Source organism: Anolis sagrei, chromosome 1 (assembly GCF_037176765.1).
Source record: "Anolis sagrei isolate rAnoSag1 chromosome 1, rAnoSag1.mat, whole genome shotgun sequence".
Taxonomy (NCBI): domain Eukaryota; kingdom Metazoa; phylum Chordata; class Lepidosauria; order Squamata; family Dactyloidae; genus Anolis; species Anolis sagrei.
Genome location: NC_090021.1, coordinates 93104729 through 93127220, shown reverse-complemented (window position 1 = coordinate 93127220; position 22492 = coordinate 93104729). Strand labels below are relative to the sequence as shown.

Below are 22492 nucleotides of genomic sequence, written 5' to 3'. Positions count from 1 at the left end.
TTTTAAGTCTTGAGTTCCACTGGGTTCTATCCTGGAGTCATCGCTCTTCAGCATTTTATCAATGGCTTAGATAATGGAATAGAGGAAATCCTTAACAAACTTGCACAAGATACAAAACTGGAAGGGGTAACTAACATATTGGGAGATAGAAAGACAATTTAGAAGGGTCTTGATAAACTAAAAAAAATGGGGCTGAAATAAATAGAAGAAGTTTGGCAATAATATCAATGCCAGTCCATAAGCATGGAAAGCTTGTACATTATTTCAGTGTGGTCAATTTCACTGGAGAATAATGCCTAAGACCGAATATTTAAAAAATGTAACAGCCTGGAGAGGCAGGCAACTGGCTATGTCACAACTCAATAGAAGGAGGAAACTACTTTTTACTTATATTTATATCAAGAATGTGTGGTTGTCTAACTAATGAAGAAATACAACTGTTCAGAAAGCAATCTTTTTTCAATTTAAATCAGGAAAAGTGTTTCACAAGTGACAGCCTGATACAAAATGATTTGTGTTTCACTATGTATTCTATCTTTAAAATGTAAAGGTATTAAATTACAAATATGTACTATGTAATATGTACACGGAGAAACCGTGGAGGCCGTGACAGACTTTGTATTTCTAGGTGCAAAGATTACAGCAGATGCAGACTGTAGCCAGGAAATCAGAAGACGCTTACTTCTTGGGAGGAGAGCAATGTCCAGTCTCGATAAAATAGTGAAGAGTAGAGACATCAGACTGGCAACAAAGATCCGCCTAGTCAAAGCCATGGTATTCCCTGTAGTAACCTACGGATGTGAGAGCTGGACCTTAGGGAAGACTGAGCGAAGGAAGATCGATGCTTTTGAGCTGTGGTGTTGGAGGAAAGTTCTGAGAGTGCCTTGGACTGCGAGAAGATCCAACCAGTCCATCCTCCAGGAAATAAAGCCCGACTGCTCACTGGAGGGAAAGATACTAGAGACAAAGTTGAAGTACTTTGGCCACATCATGAGGAGACAGGAAAGCCTAGAGAAGACAATGATGCTGGGGAAAGTGGAAGGCAAAAGGAAGAGGGACCGACCAAGGGCAAGATGGATGGATGGCATCCTTGAAGTGACTGGACTGACCTTGAGGGAGCTGGGGGTGGTAACGGCCGACAGGGAGCTCTGGCGTAGGCTGGTCCATGAGGTCACGAAGAGTCGGAGATGACTGAACGAATGAACAACAACTATGTGCATTCACGCTTTTAAGCTATAAAGCAAATAGAATCTCTCTTCCCACTCGGTGCAAGTCTTGTCTGCAGAAGATTAAGAAGGATATTGAAATACTTTATCAGAATGGTTAGCAGGGATTTTAGCTATAGCACTGCCTTGATACCATGGTGACTGGCAAAGTATAAATATGCATCACTGCTGGGTTTCTATGGAGTTTTAGCTGGCAACACTGCTACAGCCCCCCTTTCACAAAAAACAAAAAACAAAAAAACATTCCCACAGTAAAAACTTTGTCACAGATTTTTCTATTCAATATAAATAATATTCTTCCCTGATTTCACCATTCTTTAAATGTTGTCCGGTGAAGGGGGATTTCTTTTTCCAAAATTATTTTTAAAAATCATCTAAAACTGCATATAATCTCAATTACAATGAAAGATCCCTAGATATTAACAGATAACACAAAAAGCAATGCTATCTAAATTGAGATTTCACTAGCAACAACCAAAATCAGGGACAGACCATTGTGGAGGTCAAAGGATCATTTTTCCCCATGTCCTCTCTGGCACTTCTAAATATTAATGACAAGCAGCTGAAAATTGAGCTGTAAGTCTCTTCCATACTCCACTAATTTTCCCTGGTGTTAGTGGCCTGGAAACATTCCAATATTATTTGCTACTATTGAAGGCTGCCAGGGAGGGCTTTAGACAGATTTTGGGAGATGCTTCAGTGGACAAAAAAGGTAGGGGTGCAAGAGCTTGGAAAGCTGCAAAATAAGTTGGTAATCTGTATGCAGATCACAGGCTGCAAGTTACCCACTGCTGTTTAACAGCAATACTCAACTAAGTTTTGCAAAAATATACAACTACCCACAGAAATATTTTAAGCTTCAATCTTACATATACTTACTTGAGATTAAGCCCCATTTAAGTGATAAGTGTGCATAGGTGGCACTCCACCTCTACTTCAGTCATAAGGGGCATGTGCTTATTATGTGATCAGTAGCTCCCCTATGAGATTAAGTTCCTATTTCCATTTAATCCCAAAGGACTGGTAGTATAAATCAAGAAGCTGCTAGAACAGAGATATGGAATTCTTTCATATGAAACAATGCACTTGCAAAAGACTATCCATTTGCAACTTCCTGTGTAGTAATTATTGCCAAGGGTGTAAAAAAGTGCTTTCAGTAATGGCAAGTAAACTCCTTTTAGTCTGAGTAAAATTTTAATATTTTTCTTGCAATTTGAAAAGTGCTGATTTTTTCACTTCAAAAAAGAAGAAGAAAGAAATCACAGACAAAGCCTATGGAAGAAAGTTGGCTTTACTGTTAGCTTCTCTGCTAAACTTCTGAGAAGTAAGTACAGTGAGCTGTAATGTTTGACAGTAGAATATACTGTCTCAGAGTGTGGTTGAATCTCCTTCTCTGGAAGTTTTTAAACTACACGTCAATGGCCATGTATCAGGAGTGTTTTGATTTTGTATTCCTGCTTGACATTAATTTGTTTATTTCATAAATTGTATTTGATATTATTTTTTCAAGAAATTTAAACAAATTAAAACCACTAAAGCATAGATTCCATGATAGTTAAGACTCCCTATCCCCAATTTTCCATTTACTTAAATCAAACGATATCTTCCATTTTAATGCCAAATTCCATTACCGAAATAAGTTTATGGAACTCTCCAATGTTCCTTCTGATATAAATCCTTGTAGAATCCCACTGTCACTACATCCCTCAATTGCAAGAACTGTCCATTTGTCCCTATTCTATCTGTCCCTTTCTGTGTTTTACCAATCAACAAGACATAACCTTTGAACCCATGAAGGCTAACTGTGCTCCCAAGTCTTTGGTGAGAACCATTGTCAAAAGACTCTTTCAAGTCCAATTAAAACTACATCCATTGCATGATCTCTATCCATGGAGCCATATCGATGCATTTCATTAAAAAAAATCAACACCATTATTTTCTAATTTCAAGGTTATTTGTAATTATTGATCTTAATGTTATGAGCAACATTCTTGCTTGCCTTTTTTTTGTCCATCCCTTTTTGTGCTCCTTTGGCAAAAGTTCGATTTTCTGTAGGAAAATGGCTCCCTTGAAGCTACTTATTAATTGTATCTTTGTGATTCCTTTCTCGATCTTGATCTATACAGACACGCTTCTTTTGTGATGGATCTGTTCCTCCAGAGCAATTCTATGCTATTCAAATCTCTTCATCCTATAAATGGAACCACATTCAACAAGCTAGTGTAGTAAGTGGGCCTACCACACATTCTAGCCAATATTCATGTGTATTGAGATTTTGAAAAATGCTCACAAATTCTAGACAGCTTTGGTTATTTTATATTGCACTTGCACAACTTCCTTTCATTTCAAAAAAGTTTCTTATTTTGAAGTAAAGTGTGGCTATGTAGAAAATAAAGCAATGAAGGAATAATTGTCATTATTCTGTTTTTTTGACACAATAATATTGAAAATAAACACATTTTTTCTCATTTCAGCAGAGCTTGCTGTGGCAACAACAGCTTGGTGAGTCAACTATTTGATCCATGATCCAAACTACAAATAAGTAGACAGATGTTTGTGACATCAATATTTTCTCTGTCAGAAAAGTTGGCAGTAAATCCTATTTTTGGCTGCTACTTTAATAAAAAGGCTTCCCCCATCACACTACTGTGTCACAGAATATCCTTGACTAGCACCGTCAGTACTATAATTCAAAATCAAAGTATTATCATTTGTAAGATTACATTTATCCACATATCTGGAAAAAAAAAGTTGGGCTAGAAAGCTGCTGTTTTCTTTTATAACAGGTGTACTGATACTTTATCACAGTATACATATAGTACAGGTCATTTAATGTGTTTTTGTTATAGTAAACCTGGAATTTATATTAAATATCTCCAAATAAGAGTTCTCAAATGTTGAAAATAAATTATTCCTAAAATCAGTAAGATGTGTGGTCCAATTCTATGTATATTTACTAAGATGTCAACTCCACTGTGTTCAGAAGACATAAATAAGCAAATACAGAACTACAAAATCACTCAAGAGCAACTGTTCTAATTTTGTACTATTGCAGTATTTTTTATTATTTCTTATGCTTGAACAGCTGAGAATGCAATTGTGAAAAGAAACTTTCAATGTTTCCAAGGTCAATATAATATTTATTCAATGGATTTTGCAAGTAAATCTGTGTATCGATTGTTTCTAGTCGTTAAAAAAATAAATCAGGAGTCTGATTTCAGAGCATACTTTAAAGTCAAAAAGATATAGCCCAAAGATATCCAGAATTGTTGTTATTGTTATGTGCCTTCAAGCTGATTCAAACCTTCAATGACCCGATCTATGCAAGATTTCTCTCATAAAAACAGGTGGATTTAATAACCAAGCAGAGAGTCCTAGGCTGACTCTAGTCTACACTGTAGAAGTAATACAGTTTGACCCTTTATCTGCCACAGCTCGTTGCTATGAGATGTATAGTTTGATGAGGAACCAGCAAGCCTTTGCAAAAAAAAAGGCTAAAGATCATAAAATTATAACTCCCATGATTCCGTTGCATTGTTCCATGGCAGTTAAAGTCGTGCCAAAATGCATTAATTATACAGTGTGGATGCACCTTGTGGTCCAACATTTAAACCCACTGCATTACCAAATAATTTTGTACTCTGTATAATTGTCAGCACTATCGTGTCTAACCTTCCCCATGGTTTGGATAGTGTTATCCAAACTCTCGCCCACACAGTAAAAGCCTATTATTATCTAAACTGATCATATCTGTATCATACCAGAAATACCTGTCGGACAAGTAGATGATCACCAGTAAGTACTTTGAGCTGACAAAACTTTGAAAAAACGAAATCAACAGCAGATTTGACTAAATCTCAACACAAGCTTTGCATTAGAAAGTATCAAAACCATCACTTAAATGTTTCCTTCACAGCTGGCAACATTTCACTCTTCCCAAGACTTTTCCTCAAACTCTTTAAGGCGTCTCCGCTGATAGATTTCGGCTCTGAAATCAGGAGAGCAACTTTTATGATGTAAGAATTCAGGATGGAGGTCTTGTTTCAGCCTTCAAATCTCATCTACACGGCCACTGAATGCAGTTTCCAAATGGTACTGAAAAATGTGATTTTGTTGTGCAGGTGTTTACATAGGAAATCCTGGAACCAGTTTGAGGTCCGGATGATAACTACACAAACCACAGAACATTGATGCACATTAAGAGCTCTCTTTCACACACATTTGTGGGAGTTTGTTGTTTGGCTACCACAGTTTGAAGTTAGCTTCGAACTCCATTAAATGGTCAGTGTAGATGGGTCCACAGTTTGGTGAGGCATTAGCACTTTATGGCGTGACTAAAGACCTTGTAAAACTATGACTCCCACAATTCCACAGAATGAATTATTATTATTATTATTATTATTTCTTGCCCACCTCTCCTCATGGCTCAAGGCAAGTTACAGAATAATGAAAACACATAAACATTGTAAAACTACCACAAATACACATATTAAAATGTATTTCTATAAAAGATACATATTGAAATATGTTTGTATAAAATACATATTTAAAAAACACAAAACAGATTAAACAAAGGACAAAAGTTTAAAATTCATGCTTAAAACTGGCTTGGTAGGGCTGCCAGTTTTAAGCATGGCAGTTCAAATGGTGTCAAAGTGGAGTTATTCTACAGTGTAGAAGTTGCAAGGAAGAGGCAAGTGAGGAAGCTTTTTATTTATTGACTTATTTTTATCCCATCGCAATTTGAGGAAACTAGCTTCAAGTTACATTCAATTGCCATGTAGATGGGGCCTTTGACTAATTCTTGACACACACCTTACATTAGAAAGTGTCAGATCAGACCTAATAATCAAATAACGTAAATGTCCCCTTCACAGTGGACAACCTTTCACTTTCCCTAAACTCTGAAGGTATCTCTTCTGACAGGTTTCTGCTCACATAGAAAGAGTCTCAAATTTGAAGTTTTATGGTTTGTGAGAGGTGCAAGAACTCAGGATGGAGGTCTTGTTGTAGCCACTGTGTCCCCATCTACACTGATCATGTAATTTCAAACCAATACTGAAGAAAGTGTATAGATTGCTTACACAGGAAATTCTGGAAACACTTTAAGGCCCAGATGATGACACCAACCACAGAGAACATATGTACATTAAGCCTTCCTTTTGCATGAGTTTGAAGAAGCTAGTTTAGATCCAGTTTATTTGAAGGATCATCTCTCTCTCTCTCCACAAATCTGTCAGATATCTATAATCACAAGGGGAGGGCCTTCTCTCTGTCCACACCCTCTGCTCAAACCCATTTGGTGGGAACAAGGGACTGGGCCTTTTCGGTGGCTGCTCCCAGACTGCAGAACTCCCTCTCATGAGAGACCAGGATGGCCCCATCCCTGCTTGCGGTTCGCAGGCAGGAATCAGTAACTTAAACATATTTCTAGTTTAAATAAAACAATTTAGAACAGTGGTTCCCAAACTTTTTTTGACCAGGGACCACTTTGACCAGTTACCACTCTCCAACATTAGTACCAAAAGGGTTACGAATCAGTTTTTGGTCAACTTTAGATTTGGTTTGATTATTTGGGGTGCTGATTCAGAAAATTGCATTGGATAGACTACATCAGCACTAGTTTTTGATAAAAGAACATATGCCAGTCATCAGTCGCCATCTGCTCACCCACAGAAAACCATATTTAATAAGCCTTGGCATTATAAAATAATTTTGAGAGATCAGTTGCTCTCATTGCAACGGTGTAGTAACGGCGAGGCCGTGGACCATATTTTAGTTCTCGTGTCCCATTGGCGGTGCATAGACCATAGGTTGGAAACCATTTATTTAGAAATTCTAATTCGATGTATTCCAGTCTAGATAACTTCAGTTTAACTCACAAGCCTTTAGTAGCAAGGAAAGATAAAAATGATACACAGGCAGCCCCCAAATTACAAACAAGATAAGTTTGTTCTTAAGTAAAATTTGTATGTCAGTCAGAGCAGATACATTTTTGAAGTTTTAACTCCAGCCAAATAAATATATAAATAAGCTTTGAATAGCATAGGGAAGAGTAAACATCCCTTAGGTGTTTGTTTTGCTGTCTATGCCCCTATTCAGAAGATTTCACCTCACTTTCTGTCCCTGTAAGAATAGAATTTTGAAAAATTTGGCTTGCTATGGAAACACGGATTAGTGAGAAAGCTTCAGTGGAGACACCTTTTCCCCATGATGATATCTCTTCCAGAAGTGTTGTCAACAGCTTTCATATAATCATCATATTATAGAGGTGGAAGAGACCACGTGGGCCGGCCAGTCCAACCCTTTGCCAAGAAGCAGGGAAATCACATTCAGAGCACTCCCAACAGATGGCCACCTAGCCTCTGTTAAAAAGTCTCCAAAGAAGGAGCCTCCACCACACTCCAAGGCAGAGGTTTCCACTGCTGAACAGCTCTCACAGTCAGGAAGTTCTTCCTAATGTTCAGGTGGAATCTCCTTTCCTATTTTTTGAAGCCATTGTTCAGCATCCTAGTCTCCAGGGCAGCTGAAAACCAGCTGGAATCACTGGGTTGCTGTGAATTTCCAAGCTGTATGGCTATGTTCCAGAAGCATTCTCTCCTGACGTTTCACCCACATCTATAGCAGGCATCCTCATAGGTTGTGAGATCTGTTGGAAACTAGGCAAGTGAGGTTTATATATCTGTGGAATGTCCAGGGTGGGAGAAAGAACTCTTGTCTGCTTGAGGCAAGTGTGAATGTTGCAACTAGTCACCTTGATTAGCCTTGAATGGCCATATATTTTCAAAGCCTGGCTGACACCTACACCCACAAACACACTTAGATTTAAAAAAACCCTAAAGGTTGCTGTGAGTTTTCTGGGCTGTATAGCCATGTTCCAGAAGCATTCTCTCCTGATGTTTCACCCACATCTATGGCAGGCATCCTCTGAGGTTGTGAGGTCTGTGGGAAACTAGGCAAGTGGGGTTCATATATCTGTGGACGTTTGCCCACATCTATGGCAGGCATCCTCAGAGGTTGTGAGGTCTGTTGGAAACTAAGCAAGTGGGGTTTATATATCTGTGGAATGTCCAGGGTGGGAGAAATAACTCTTGTCCGCTTGCGAAGCATTCTCTCCTGTCATTTCATCCACATCTATGGCAGGCACCCTCAGAAGTTGAGGGGTCTGTTGGAAACTAGGCAAGTGAAATACACTTCCAAGGCTAACACCTCAATGGTTTTTGTTTGGCTCCCTGTGCCCCTTTTTGGAAGATTTCACTTCACTTTCTGTCCCTGTGAGAATTGGATTTTGATTTGGATTACTGTCCTGAGGTGGGTTCTGTAGGTTTATAATTAAGTTGAATTTATATGTCAGTCAGAGCAGGTATATTTTTGAAGTGTAATTCCGGGCAAATAAATAAGCTTTGGATAGCATAGAGAAGGGTTGACACCTCTGTGGTATTTGTTTTAGTGCAGGGATCCTCAAACTAAGGCCCGAGGTAAGGTCATTTACCCAGCCCTGCGAGTGTGGAGAAGAGCAAACCACTGACCACCTGCTGCAATGCAACCTGAGCCCTGCTACATGCACAAGGGAGGACCTTCTTGCGGCAACACCAGAGGCACTCCAAGTGGCCAGATACTGGTCAAAGGACATTTAATCAACTACCAAGCTTGCAAACTTTGTGTTTTGTCTGTCTGTTTGTTTGTTTTGTTTTGTTAAAAATGTAATAAAACTGTCTGGTTCCTCCTGACATGATAAATAAAATAAAAAATAGCTCAGGGTCAACCTAAGTCTGAAACGACTTGAAAGCACACAGCAACAACAATAACAATCCTGTCTCATGAGCCAAAAGCAGGCCCACACATCCTATTGAAACACTAATAAGTTTATATTTGTTTAAATTGTTCTTCATTTTAATTATTGTATTGTTTTTATGTGTTTTCTGCACTACAAATAAGATATGTACAGTGTGCATAGGAATTAATTCATGCTTTTTTCAAATTATAATCCGGCCCTCCAATAGTTTGAGGGACTGTGACCTGGCCTTCTGTTTAAAAAGTTTGAGGACCCCTGCCTTAAACTCTTAATAACTGCCTCAGTTCTCTTTTCATGAGATATCCTCCTTTACTTCATGCATTAAATCACTACTCACTGAGAGGTCATGACTTCAAAGCCAGCCTGGGTCGGAGTGAGCTCCCGACCATTAACGGTCAAGCTTGCTGTTGACCTAGGCAGCCCAAAAGACTGTTGGTTTTTAAATGCTGTATGTTATTGATATTGCTTATTGCTTATTGTGTATTTTTTTGGTTTTGAGTTTTTATTTTATTTTATTTTAACTGTTTTGTATTGATTATTTGTTGTCGCCTTTGTTTATTGATGTGCTGTGGGCTTGGCCTCATGTAAGTCGCACCGAGTCCCTTGGGGAGATGGTAGCGGGGTACAAATGAAGTTTTATTATTATTATTATTATTATTATTATTATTATTATTATTGAGTAGGAAATTTAGGTACCGTTTTATGTGGGGAGGCTAATTTAACTAATTTATGACACCATAAAACCTTCCAGCAGCATGCGTAAGAATGAGGAAGTACTCCATCAATGACTTGGTGTCACAAGTGGACGGTGACACCCGAGCTGGAATGTTAAATTGCCTCTGTGTCTGTCTATATGTGTTGTACGTCTAATGGCATTGAATGTTTAAAAAGTTTGGTGACCCCTGTTTTCGTGTCTGTGCTCCTGTTCAGAAATGTTCACTCCTGTGCAGGTACAGCTGTACCAGGAGCTCCAATTTTGTTTGCTTTGCATTGAATGTTTGTTGCAGTCCTGAGTTTCAGGGGCTCTGTAGATAGGTGACTTCTTTTGGCTGCAATCATAGGGCAAGCCACCTGTCAATTATAGTTAGGTTCCCTGGTCCCACCCCCTTTTGGGTTTTGGGGGGAATAGGAGCCAGTTTGGGTTCAGTCCACACAGCGAAGACTTTCATGCAGGACATAATACCAAGAGCTCCTGTAGAAAGCTTCGTCTTCTACAGCTTGGCCAGGGAGATATACAGCCCACGGCTTGGCCGGGGAGATATACAGCCCACAGCTTGGCCGGGGTTGTACAGCCCTACAGTTCCTTTGCTGAGGGACTTCAGCCAGCCATCACCGAAACCTGAACTCCTTTTTCCCTGGAAGTCTACAAAGCTCTGCTTGGTAAGGGTCGCTTGCGGAAGCCAGACACAGTTGGTACCGGGTGCAGGGGCAAAGACAGACTGTCCAGATTAGAAGTTAAGGATTTCCCCATTAGTTAAAATACCAGTCATGAAGATAGTGCCTGTTCCCTGTGGACAAGATTGAAAGAGCCTATAGACTGTTAAGAAAGCTTTAAAGTACCTGTTTGTTTTCATTAATAAAGAACTCTGTTGAACCTTTAAGCAATCTAAAGACTCTGCTTTAAGGAAATCCAAGGGCCTTTAATCTGAGGCAGCCCCGGCGTCCCGCTGGGCACACAGAATTTATGTCCTGTCTACAGTCTTATGCACAGGCCCAGCGTGCGACAGCACAGTATTGTATTGTTGTATTGTGGGCTTGGCCTCATGTAAGCCACACCGAGTCCCTTGGGGAGATGGTAGCCGGGTATAAATAAAGTTTTATTATTATTATTCACCCCACTTTCTGTCCCTGTCGAATTGGATTCTGAAAGAAATTGGGTGAAAGCTTCAGTGGAGACACCTTTTCTCCATGATGATAACTCTTCCAGAAGTGTATTTCCTTTCCAAGTGGGAGATTCTTCTCACTTCCATACACACAAAGATATACAGATATATATACATTAGGCAGGGGCAAACTTGGGCCCTCCTGGTGTTTTGGACTTCAACTCCCACAATTCCTAGCAGCCTCGGGCCCTTTCCTTTCCCCCCTCAGCCGCTTAAGCGGCTGAGGGGGGAAAGGAAGGGGCCCGAGGCTGCTAGGAATTGTGGGAGTTGAAGTCCAAAACACCAGGAGGGCCCAAGTTTGCCCGTGCCTGATGTGTAACCCCCTCCCCTCCCCTGCCCTGCCCGCCTTGCTCCTTACCCGTCCTTCCGCCGGGCTTTGTAGACGTGCCCGTAGGTGCCCCTCCCGACTTTGCAGCCCTCGTACTCGAAGAGGTCCTCCACCCGCTCGCGCTCGGCCGCCAGCTTGGATTTGAACTCGTAGTCCATGTCTCTCACCCATGGAAGGAAAGCGCGGGAGGAGGAGGACGAGGAGGTGGAGGGCGAGGAGGAAGAAGGGAATGGCGCTTAGGCGAGCGCGAAGGCTACCATTTCCTTGGGGTTTTTTGGAAATGTATATAAATATATATATTGTTTTTGTTTTTGTACGTGTATTATGAAGGGGGAAACACTTCGCTCCGCCGCCCGCTTCAACCAGGGCTTCCCAAGCTGTTCAGGCTCGCAAGGGATCCTGGGATTCGTAGTGCTCGGAGGAGGCAGAACTGGCAGGCGCTCGAGGAAGGTGGAGGGTGACGGGGACTACGATTCCCGGCGGCCCTCGCGGCGCGGTGGCTTCCCCGCGCCTGCGCGTTGCCGCCGCCGCCGCCGCGCACCCCCCTCAGAGTCATTCCTGAGCGGGTGCTGGGAAGTTGCTGACTCTTCACGTTGCGGGGCAGCGACGGAAGAGTCGGAGGGAGGAAGGGGAAACGTGGAGCGAGACCCGGGTCGGGCTTTTATTATGATAATAATAATTATTATTTTAACCGCCGAGCAGGATTGATGGAGAGCCTCGCGCTGCAGCTTGTTTATCTCCTGAGCTGTCATTCAAGCTTAGGCCCCGCCTCCCACTCGTTCGCCCGTCGCCATTGGCTCAAACTCGTCCCGCCTCCTCGCGCTTGACCACTGAGGCCGCTTCGAGGACGAAACTGAAGCGCGGAGCTACTTGTCAATCAATGGAAGAGGCGGGGCTTTCAGAGGCAAAGGCTCCCTCCCTCCCTCCTTAGATGTAAAGCTACGAGGCTTCTTCGTGTTTCCCGCCCTTCCCCCTCCCCAAACATTCTGAGAATGGCTCTGGTCACGTGGCCTCCGCTCCATTCCTGAACCCGCCCCCCTCCCCCCCATTGGCTGGTTGCTTTGACATTGCTCAGTGATCGCGATAGGTTGAGCGTCCCTTATGCTAAGCCAGCGTTTGGAGGTATCTGTGTTTACATAGACGTACATTAGATAACTTGCAGATGGGACCCGTGTCTAGGCACGAACGTCGTGAACACACATAACTTGAAGGTAATCTATATATATATAAATGCTCTGTGCATAATGAGTACCTCAAAAACAAAAGAACCAATGAACGAAATCACACCAAATTTGGCAACAAAACATTTCACAACACAAGGAGTGACCATCACTCAAAAATTATGATTTTGTCATTTCGGAGTTGTACTTGCTAGGATGTATAGTTCACCTACAATCAAAGAGCATTCTGGACTCCATCAACGATGGAATTGAACCAAACTTGGCACACAGAACTCCATGACCAACAGAAAATACTGGAAGGATTGGGTGGGCAATGGAGGAGTTGTAGTTCACCTCCATTCAGAGAGCACTGTGGACTCAAACAATGATGGATCTGGACCAAACTTGGCACAAGCACTCAATACGCCCAGATATGAACACTAGTGGAGTTTGGGGGGAAATAGACCTTGACATTTGGGAGTTGTAGTCACTGGGATTCACAGTTCACCTACAAAGAGCATTCTAAACACCACAAACGACAGCATTGGGGCAAACTTCCCACACAGAACCCCCATGACCATCAGAAAATGCTTAAGGCCATCCAATCCAACTCCCTTCATCGGGGCAAGAAAATGTAATCAAAGTCCTCCTGACAAAGAGCCATCCAGCCATAGATAGAGAGAGAGAGATATGGAGTTGTGGTTGCTGGGATTTATAGTTCACCTATAATCAAATACCATGATTAGAATTGAGCAAACCAGGGCATACAGGACTCCCATGACCAACAGAAAACACTAGAAGGGCTTGGTGAGCATTGACCTTGAGTTTGAGAGTTGTAGTTCATCTACATCCAGAGACTACCATGGACTCAAACAATGATGGATCTGGACCAAACTTGGCACAAATATTCCATATGCCCAAATATGAACACAGATGGAGTTTGGGAAAAATAGACCTTGACATTTGGGAGTTATAGGTTGAGAACCCCTGGCGTAGCGGATTAAACTGAGCTGCTGAGCTGCTGAACTTGCTGACCGAAATGTTGGTGGTTCGTATCCGGGGAGTGGTGTGAGCTCCCACTGTTATGCCCAGCTTCTGCCAACCTTGCAGTCCAATCAGTGAATAAAGCTCATAGAAAGAAAATGAAGTCATCTGAAATGTGTTGCTGGAGAAGTGTCCTGCGGATACGATGGACTACGAAAAAGACTAATAAATGGGTCCTATTGCTCTAGGACGCTCCATGTAACGGCGCTCCATGAAGTCACATTGGCCACATGACCTTGGAGGTGTCTACGGACAATTGAAATTGAGATGTCCATCACCTCCCAGAGTCAGACACAACTAGATTTAAGGTCAAGGGGAAACCTTTACCTTTATCTTTTATTGCTCTAGGCAAGCCTGAACCCTTCCATGATGACTAAATTGTGACTGGCCATGTCACAAGAAGACATGGCTCACTAGAAAACACAATAATGCTTGTTAAAATAGAAGGCAATGGGGGGAGAGGGAAAACCACATTACAAATGGATTGTCTCAGTCAAGCAAGCCACAGCCTTGAGTCTGTGGACTCGAGCAGGGCTTGTGATGGAAGGGCGTCTTGCAAGCCTCTCATTCATACTCTTACCATAAATTGGTGCCAATGTGAGGGCAATAAACCACCAGAGTGGCCTCTCTTTCTTCCCATAAGGACAAACATGTTAGGGTAATGCTGGGGGTGTCCTGAATGAGAAACCTGTTGACTTCCAAATCAACCTAGATAAATAATTATTGTCTCTGCTGGTTTGCCCCCATCTCTTTCTGGGAGTTTCTGCTCAGCTTTGTCACTCTCAAGGCATTAAGAAATGAATCAAGACATCATAAGAGGCAATCTGATGAAGCATTGGACTATGACTGGAGACCAGGGTTCAAATGAATGCCCTCTTAGTTATGGAAACCCACTGGGTGACCTTGGCAAATCACACATTCTCAGCCTTGGGGAGACAAACTCCATGATAGGTTTACTTTAAGGCTGCCATAAGTAAGAAAGAACTTAAAGACACAACAACAACACATAACATCTGCATTATATGGAAATCTCTCAATGTAATACTAGTGTCAGTTATCAAGCACAAGACCCACAATGCTTTCCCCTTTCCTTCCAGAAATGTAACAGACATTTTCATTTAATGTAAATGTGAAAAAACCCTCATACATCAAATGGTGGTAATAGAGGCACGATAGTATTCATTCTTTCCTTAATATATAGGATCCTGACAGGCCCGTAGTCAGGATTTTGTTTCGGGGGGGAGGGGGCTGAGTTTGGTTCGGGGGACTGAGTCTGAGTGAAAGAGGGTCTACCTTAGCAAACCTTTTGTATCGTTATCCCAATACCCCCATACATATGGGATATATTGAGTATAGTGATCAGATCATGATATGAATAAACATAGCAGTTTAAATAATGCACCAGTAAGGCCTTCTCGCGGACCACCATCAGAATTTGGGGGGGGGGGGGGGCTACATGCCTGGAACCTGACTGTATACATAGACCAAATGACAAGAGCAAAAGGCTGAATTGGTTAAGAAAAGTGGGTCAAGAAAAGTGTCTTTTTCTCCCAACACAGACTGGTGTGCCACAATGGCATTTGTTACTTAAATGCAGGTGGATAAACCATCTTCCAAACCTTACTTCAGCTATATAACACTTTTCACGAATAAAATATGGTATAGTGCAGCCTTATGTATGTCCACTCAAAAGCAAACCCTGGTAGCTGATGAGAGGCCCTCCCTCCATTTCAGGTGCCACTGCTGGACTTTGCAGGGAGAGAAGAGGAGGTCGTATCTGCTGGACTTAATCTCCTTCCCCACTGCTGACCCCTTTTCCTTGTCTGTTGCATGGTATTAAGCCTCCAGGCAAGAAATGGATGATTGATTGATTGATTGATTGATTGATTTATATCCCACTTTTCTCCCGTGGGTGGGATTCGAAGTGGCAAAAAATGGTTAAAAAATAGCAGAAATTACATGACACAGAAAGCAGAACATCACCGCTCAAATTAACAGATAAACAACACATTACATAAACCATATCTAACAAGCATAATAAATACAACACGTACCATTAAAAATTCCCTGGGCCTCAGGCCATTGAGGTTAAAAAACATTATAATAAGATCCTAGAAGCTCCACTTTTTTAGGCCATGTAAATATCGCCAAGTTCAAAATAGCCTTCGGTGATGTGCCTTACCAATAGCTGCCTGGTCATTGCCTATTATAGGTTATCAGAAAAGGCCTGATTCCACAAAAAGGTTTTAACTTGTGAGTGAAAGGCCAGTAATTGCACCTCTTTGGGAAGGGAGTTCCAGAGCCGCAGGATCACCACCGAGAAGGCCCTCTCTCTCTTTCCCATCAACAGCACTTGTGACAGCAGTGGGACTGAGAGAAGGGCCTCTCCTGATGATCTCAAGGCCCGTGTGGGCTGGTAAAAAGAGATGCAGTCCCTCAAGTAGGCTGGGCTCGAACCATGTGTAGCTGCAGTAGCGGAGTTCTTTCCCCATATCCCACCCCCATAAGCAGCTTGGCCACTGACCTTTGTTGTTTCCAAACACTTTTATGGGGCAGCCCCATGTAGAGCGTGTTACAGTAATCTAATATGGATGTGACTAAGGCATGTACTACCATGGCCAGATCAGGCTTCTCAAGGTGTGGGTGTCACTAGCCTCCTTCCACAAGATCCATCACTAGCCTCCTTCCACAAGGACCTGAAGACCTGGTGGTTCCAGCAGGCTTTTGGAAGTGATTAGCCCCAGGTCCTACCCTGGCCATCAGTTAGATCCCCACTCTGCACTCTACCCACATACCTGGCCCTCTGCTACCTCATTAGCCCTATTACAGCTATTCAACAGGCCCTGGAAATGACCATTAGTTAGAGCCCTGTTCTGCACATTACCCACTTCCCCGGCCCTATGTTTCCCTATTGGCCCAGCCCTCTCATATCTGTGCAGCAGGCCTTGGAAATAAATAGCTCCAGGTCCCATCCTGACCATCACGCAGGATCATGCTTGCACTTTATCCACTCTCCTGGCCCTAGTCTACTTTGTTGTACTAGCCCAGCCCTCCCATAGTTATCGAGGCCCACTCTGGAATCCTGGCCATTGGTAACTGAACTTGCCCAATAGAAATTAGTACTGAACTGGCTTTTAATTTTAAATATGTATGACTGTTACATAGTATGAAGCCTTTGTTTTATAATGATTATTCTGTATGTTTTTATGTCAGTAATTGCAATGCTTTACCTATGCTGGAAACCGCCCTGAGTCCCCTTGGGGAGATAGAGCGGTATACAAATAAATTATTATTATTTGAAACACAACAAGATGAGTCCACAGCAGACACTCTGCTGGCTGTTGAATTGGATCACACGTCGGACACTTCCCAAGTGTCTAGGACTGTGTGATGTATCAGCAAATAATGCGTGCAGATCCCAGTAAAGTGGCCTTCTGCAGCTGGCAGCTGGTAATTTTGTCAGCGCCGATTGTGTTTAAGTGCAGGCCAAGGACTTTAGGCACTGCACCCAGTGTTATTAACAATAATAATAATTATTATTATTATTATGAGTCCACAGCAGACATACTTTGTTTTTTAACATGATTGTGAGGTCAGGATTATTATGCTATTATTATTATTATTATTATTAACTGTGTGAAGGCCCTTCCAGCCACCGCCAACACCTGGGCCTCCAGGTTCAACTCTGAGTCCAGGAGGTTTCCTCCCTAGACTGCGAACCTATGCCTTCAGGGGGAGAGTGATGACATCCAGCAGAGGTTGCAGCCCAATACCCTGATCAGCCCTATGACTGACCAGCAGTACATCTGTCTTGTCTGGATTCAATTCCAATTTGTTCATCCTCATTCTCAGCTCATTCTCAGTTCAGGGTTAGGACAGCATCCTTTGCATCTTGTGGAAATGAGTAATAAAGTTGAGTGTTATCTGTGTATGTACAGATGGCACCAAACTCCAAACCCAACAGTTTCATGTTAAACAACTTGAGAGGTGGGGTATAAATCAAAAATTATAAATTGTAAAAATCAACAATTTCTATGAAGCTCTGGGAGCCCTTTTGGCTGAAGTATAAATATTATATATACTATATTCAAAGGGATATATTTATTTTTAAATATAAGCATTTTGAGGTTTGTAATTGCAATTCCAATGCACATTTTCTTGCAATTAAATCTCACAAAACTCAGCAAAGCATAGACCTCAGTAGAAATTTATAGAATTGCATTCCGAAGTCAAAAGAGAAAATGTCATAGTGGTAAGAGTTTCCTGTATTGACTGTAACAACATAAAAGGGATGGGCATAGCTGTACAGCTAAACAATATTGACCAAAGGTGAAACCACAACATTGAAGAAAACCATTTGACTTTTTAAAGCCCTTTTTTTGCAAATGTAGTTTGTCTTTGTTCCTAAACTTGATGATAAACCAAATAAATGTTTCTGTGATCTTGAGATCAGTCTTTAAAAATAGTTGAGCTCAAACACAGGAAATATCTGAAAATAACATCTGGGATGCAAATGCAAACTTAATAGATGTAAATATCATGTAAATTATCCATACTATGTATATTGGAATGACCTCACCTGCTTTCACAAGGAACCTGCTCAAGTAATTTCCAAATGGCTCAATACAGTACCAATAATGCAGTACTGACTTAATAGCCTATATATAGAGGCTAATGTCTGTTGTTTGAGGATTTCTACATGAAACTGAGCTAGAGTCTTCAAACTGCTCCATGCGATAATTAAAAAGTACATTTAATAGGAAGAGATCACTTTTGAATGCTGACCAGCATCCAAAAAACCTGTCAACTGAAAAAACTGTTTACCTCTGTATGGTCTGCTGTGTGTAATACGTTGTGTGTTGGTTCTCTGAACATTATGGAAAAAAATTGAATAGAAACCTTAGACTGAAAATAGTGGATAACGTAGAAATAGCAAGTCTATAGGTTTTAAGTTCAGTAACTGATAATAATATGTACTCAATGTCAAAATTAACTGGTTGATTGACTAAGGTAGATAGGCATGTATACATCAAAAATATTGTTACCTGACTATATCTGTTATGATTTGCTTTTCTGTTATGTACCATAACGAAAATAAACAGTTTATTAAAAAACCTGTTTACACAAGGGGTAATTCTGTGTAGTCTTCAAACTTGCTTCAAAGATTTGAGAAAACCTCTGGACCAGAGTGCAGGTGCCATGCCTCTGCTATGAATTTACATTTAGGCCACTGTAACATATGTACAGAGAATGTCAATAAGGAGGATCAAAAGCTACGAAGAACAAAATATATGAAGAAATGTTGAGGGAGTTCATATGCACAGCACTGTGAAGAAAAGCCAGAGGGATGACATTATAATGTTCATTAAATATCTACAGGGATGTCACGGAGATTTGCTTTTAACTGCCTCAGAGACTAAGACCAGATGTAATGGCTTTACGTTACAGGAGGGTCGTTTCAAATTAACATTAGAAATATTTTTTGATTGTTAGACAGGTTAGGCAGTAGTACGTACTATGTAAGGAGGGATGCGTAGGTTTCCTCTGGATGCCTACAAAAAGGAGCTGGACAGCTACCTGCTAGGGGTGCTCATCTTGGAATTGCTGCACTGAGCAGGAGAGTTGGACTTGGAAGTCTTACAGGCACGTTCCACCTCTGTGTTTTGTTTCTGTATTTTTATTAATCAGTTTTCTTTCATTAACATTGCTATTCTACTTTTCAGTTCAAATACATACAAATAATATCCAAATCTTAAATTAACAGATAATTTTTTTTTAAATCAGCAGTGAAAGAGATCAACCAAAAATAGTCTGTGACTTCAAAATAACTAAAATACACAAACATCTCCAAATATATATTTCCTTATCTGATGCCTAAGGCTAAAGATTAAATGCGAGACATGTAATCCTAGGGAGCCATGACTGGGGAGCCATGACCAATAAGGTCTTATCTCTAGTCAATATCCAATTAATCCCCAATATCCATTTAATCCTTTGAAAGTCAGGACACCCCCAAAGAAGACATTTGATACATATCTTAAAGGACGTTTAATGCATTTTCTTACAATGCCTTTATGTTTCTCTTTCTAGTGCTCATCTTTATCAAATAAATATTGATCATATCATTGTGACTGTGTAAATGCAATTCTATGGACACTTACTAGAGAGAACGCTGGGTGTCTCATCTTCTACAATTCCTTTTGCATTACAACATATTCACATATGCACAGCACAGGCCAGGCTGCGGATTGAGAACAAACTAGGATCATCTCATTACATCCAGTTCCCCAAGGTCAGACTTGAAATTTAGTTTCAGTTTGGAAGCAGGTGTTCCTGAAGCCTGAGATTCAATGCAGTTTATTCACAAAAGGAAATATTATTATTTCCCATTATGTAGGAATTGGATTTTATAGTTGAGTTACATGTGGGAAACTGTCCCAATATTGTGCTCTAAAAGAGACCCAATATGTCTTATGCACCCTCCTTTTCAATTCCAGTTACAACAGCTGCACCAATAGCCTTCGCACATATTTTAGGCACCCATTGTTTGTTTTTTTTCTTCCATATAAAGTACCCAGAAAGTAATCTGCCACCATTATTATCTGGCACTAATTAATTGGAAAAATAATATTGCAACCCTCAGTACTGTCAATATCAGCTTTCAGCTTCTCATTCACATTTATCTTATGAGGTCTGAAGGAGTCTAGCATTTTGTAGGTAACAGTTATATGGGAATGTCTGGATTTCAGGAAAATAAATTCACAGTATTTTAGTCTGAGAAGGTGTTGATTTCTCTTCTGTACTTATTTTCTACTTTAAAAACAAGGTACAAAGTGAACGGGCTCGTCACAAAGTCAATGTCAAGTACTGCATTTTCAGTACTGGTCGGCAAAGGATTTTTTTAACTTTCTGAAATATGATAGCCTCAGGTGGTGGATTAACTCCTGCTGTAACTTTAAAAAAAAGACTTGGATTGTTCTTTTAATGTAATTAGACACTAAAAGCTTGGTTGCTTCCCCTCATATCAACCTGAGAACTTTCCTATTATACTGTTCATTTAAGGAAAAATTATTTGGATGCTTCTCACTGTATTTTACTTTTACTGGATATGTTTGCTGTTGTCTATTCAGTTGTCTAGCCCATACCTAACTTTAGGCACCACAATTTAAGAAATATTGACAAGCTGGAAGATGTCCAGAGGAAGGCGGCTAAAATGATCAAACATCTGGAGACCATGAATCCCCGTGAAGATTGTCTTAAAGAGCTGGGTCTGTTTAGCCTGCAGAAGAGAAGGTTGAGAGGAGACATGGGAGCCAAATATAAATATGTGAAAGGATGTCAAAGGAAGAGGCAGCAGGCTTGTTTTCTTCTCTCCTGGAAACTAGGACTTGGAGCAATAAGCTCAAATGACAGGAAAGAAGATTTCACCTGAACATTAAGAACATTAGGAACCGTAAGAGCGGTTCAGCAGTGGAACTCTCTGCCTCAGAGTGTGGTGGAAGCTCTTTCCCTGGAGGCTTTTAAACAAAGGGCAGATGGCCATCTGTCAGGGTCTTTGATTGTGCCTTTCCTGCATGACAGGGAATTGGACTAGATAGCCCATGTGGTCTCTTCCAACTCTTTGATTCTATATATGTATGTGTATTTTTACAAAACACACACATATATGCTATATGTTCCTTCTCTTTTGCCCAGAATACATCTGTATCTACATGGATTACTACAGTAAGGATGTCTATTCTTCAGCAATATTATCTTCCTCCAAATGGCTCAGGGACTTTTGTGCAGTGGTCACTGAACAATGCTTATACAAATAGCAAAGAAGGACCGCCTTCCTAAAAACAGGGAGGAAACACTGTTAAACACAATCTGTTGCACTTCTAAGGCTAAGTGGACACTGCCAGATAATTCCTGCTGACAGAGGGAGCTCAACCTGTTCTCACCGGATTCAAACTGTTGACCTATTGGTCAGCAGTCATGACAGCAAAGGGGTTTAACCCATTGCACCACTGGTAGGCTGTTAGAATTGTGGGAGTTGTAGTCCACAACACCTGGAGAGCCAAAGTTGGCCCATGCCTGTTGTAAAAGGACAAATCCCCTGATCCCATAAACTTGAGCCGGGGCAGTTAAAGGGATGTCAAACTCTATTAATCCTACAGTGCAGATGCACCGAGACAAAACTCACTGGTGGTTAAATTCCAGCCAACTTGGTGATAGCAGTATTGTATAAGTGACCACGTAATCTGATTAGACAGGGCGCAGTCGTTGAGCAGATATTTTGGCTATCCTTCTTCAGGGTGTGTATTATTTATTTATTTATTTATCACGCTCAAAACTTCCTAATGAATGAAGTTTGCAGAGTGTAGGCCCCCTCTTGAGGTTAGCCCAGGTCGCAAGTCATAATTCCACAGGCAATGGGCTTATATTTATTATATCCATGGGTTGCTGTGAGTTTTCTGGGCTGTCGCAATTGGCCACCTTGATTGGGATTTAATGTCCATCTAGCTTCAAAGCCTAGCAAACATCTACACACACAAACACAGATAAAAAATCCTAAAGGTAGCTGTGAGTTTTCAGGGCTCTATGGCCATGTTCAAGAAGCATTCACTCCTGATGTTTCACCCACATCTATGACAGGCATCCTCAGAGGTTGTGAGGTATATTGGAAACTAGACAATGGGGGGGGGGGTAAATATCTGTGGAGGGTCCAGGGTGATAAAAAGAACTTGTCTGTTTGAGGCAAGTGAGAATGTTGCAATTGGCCACCTTGATTAGCACTTGAATGGCCGGGCAGCTTCAAAGCCTGGCTGGTTGCTGCCTGTGGGATCCTTTTTTGGAAGGTGTTTGCTGACCCTGATTATTGTCTGGGATTCTCCTACTTTTGGGGTGTTCCTCTTTATTTACTGTCCCAATTTTAGAGTTTTTAAAATACTGGTAGCCACTTTTGTTCATTTTCATGGTTTCCTCCTTTGTGATGAAATGGTCCACATGCTTGTGTATTTCAATGGCTTCTCTGTGTAGTCTGACATGGTGGTTGTTAAGAGTGGTCCAGCATT

The 22492-nt window shown here is 41.2% G+C and overlaps 1 protein-coding gene across 1 annotated transcript in view; it reads right to left on the bottom strand.

Annotated features, from left to right (window-relative positions):
* The window catches only part of CDK19 (cyclin dependent kinase 19), a 114206-nt gene extending 102535 nt beyond the window's left edge, over window positions 1–11671 (bottom strand). The window contains exon 1 of the mRNA XM_060753169.2: window positions 11263–11671. Within this exon, the coding sequence (XP_060609152.1) occupies window positions 11263–11390 (128 nt within the window). The 5' untranslated portion in view covers window positions 11391–11671. The remainder of the gene's footprint in view (window positions 1–11262) is intronic.
* Window positions 11672–22492: the final 10821 nt, after the last annotated feature.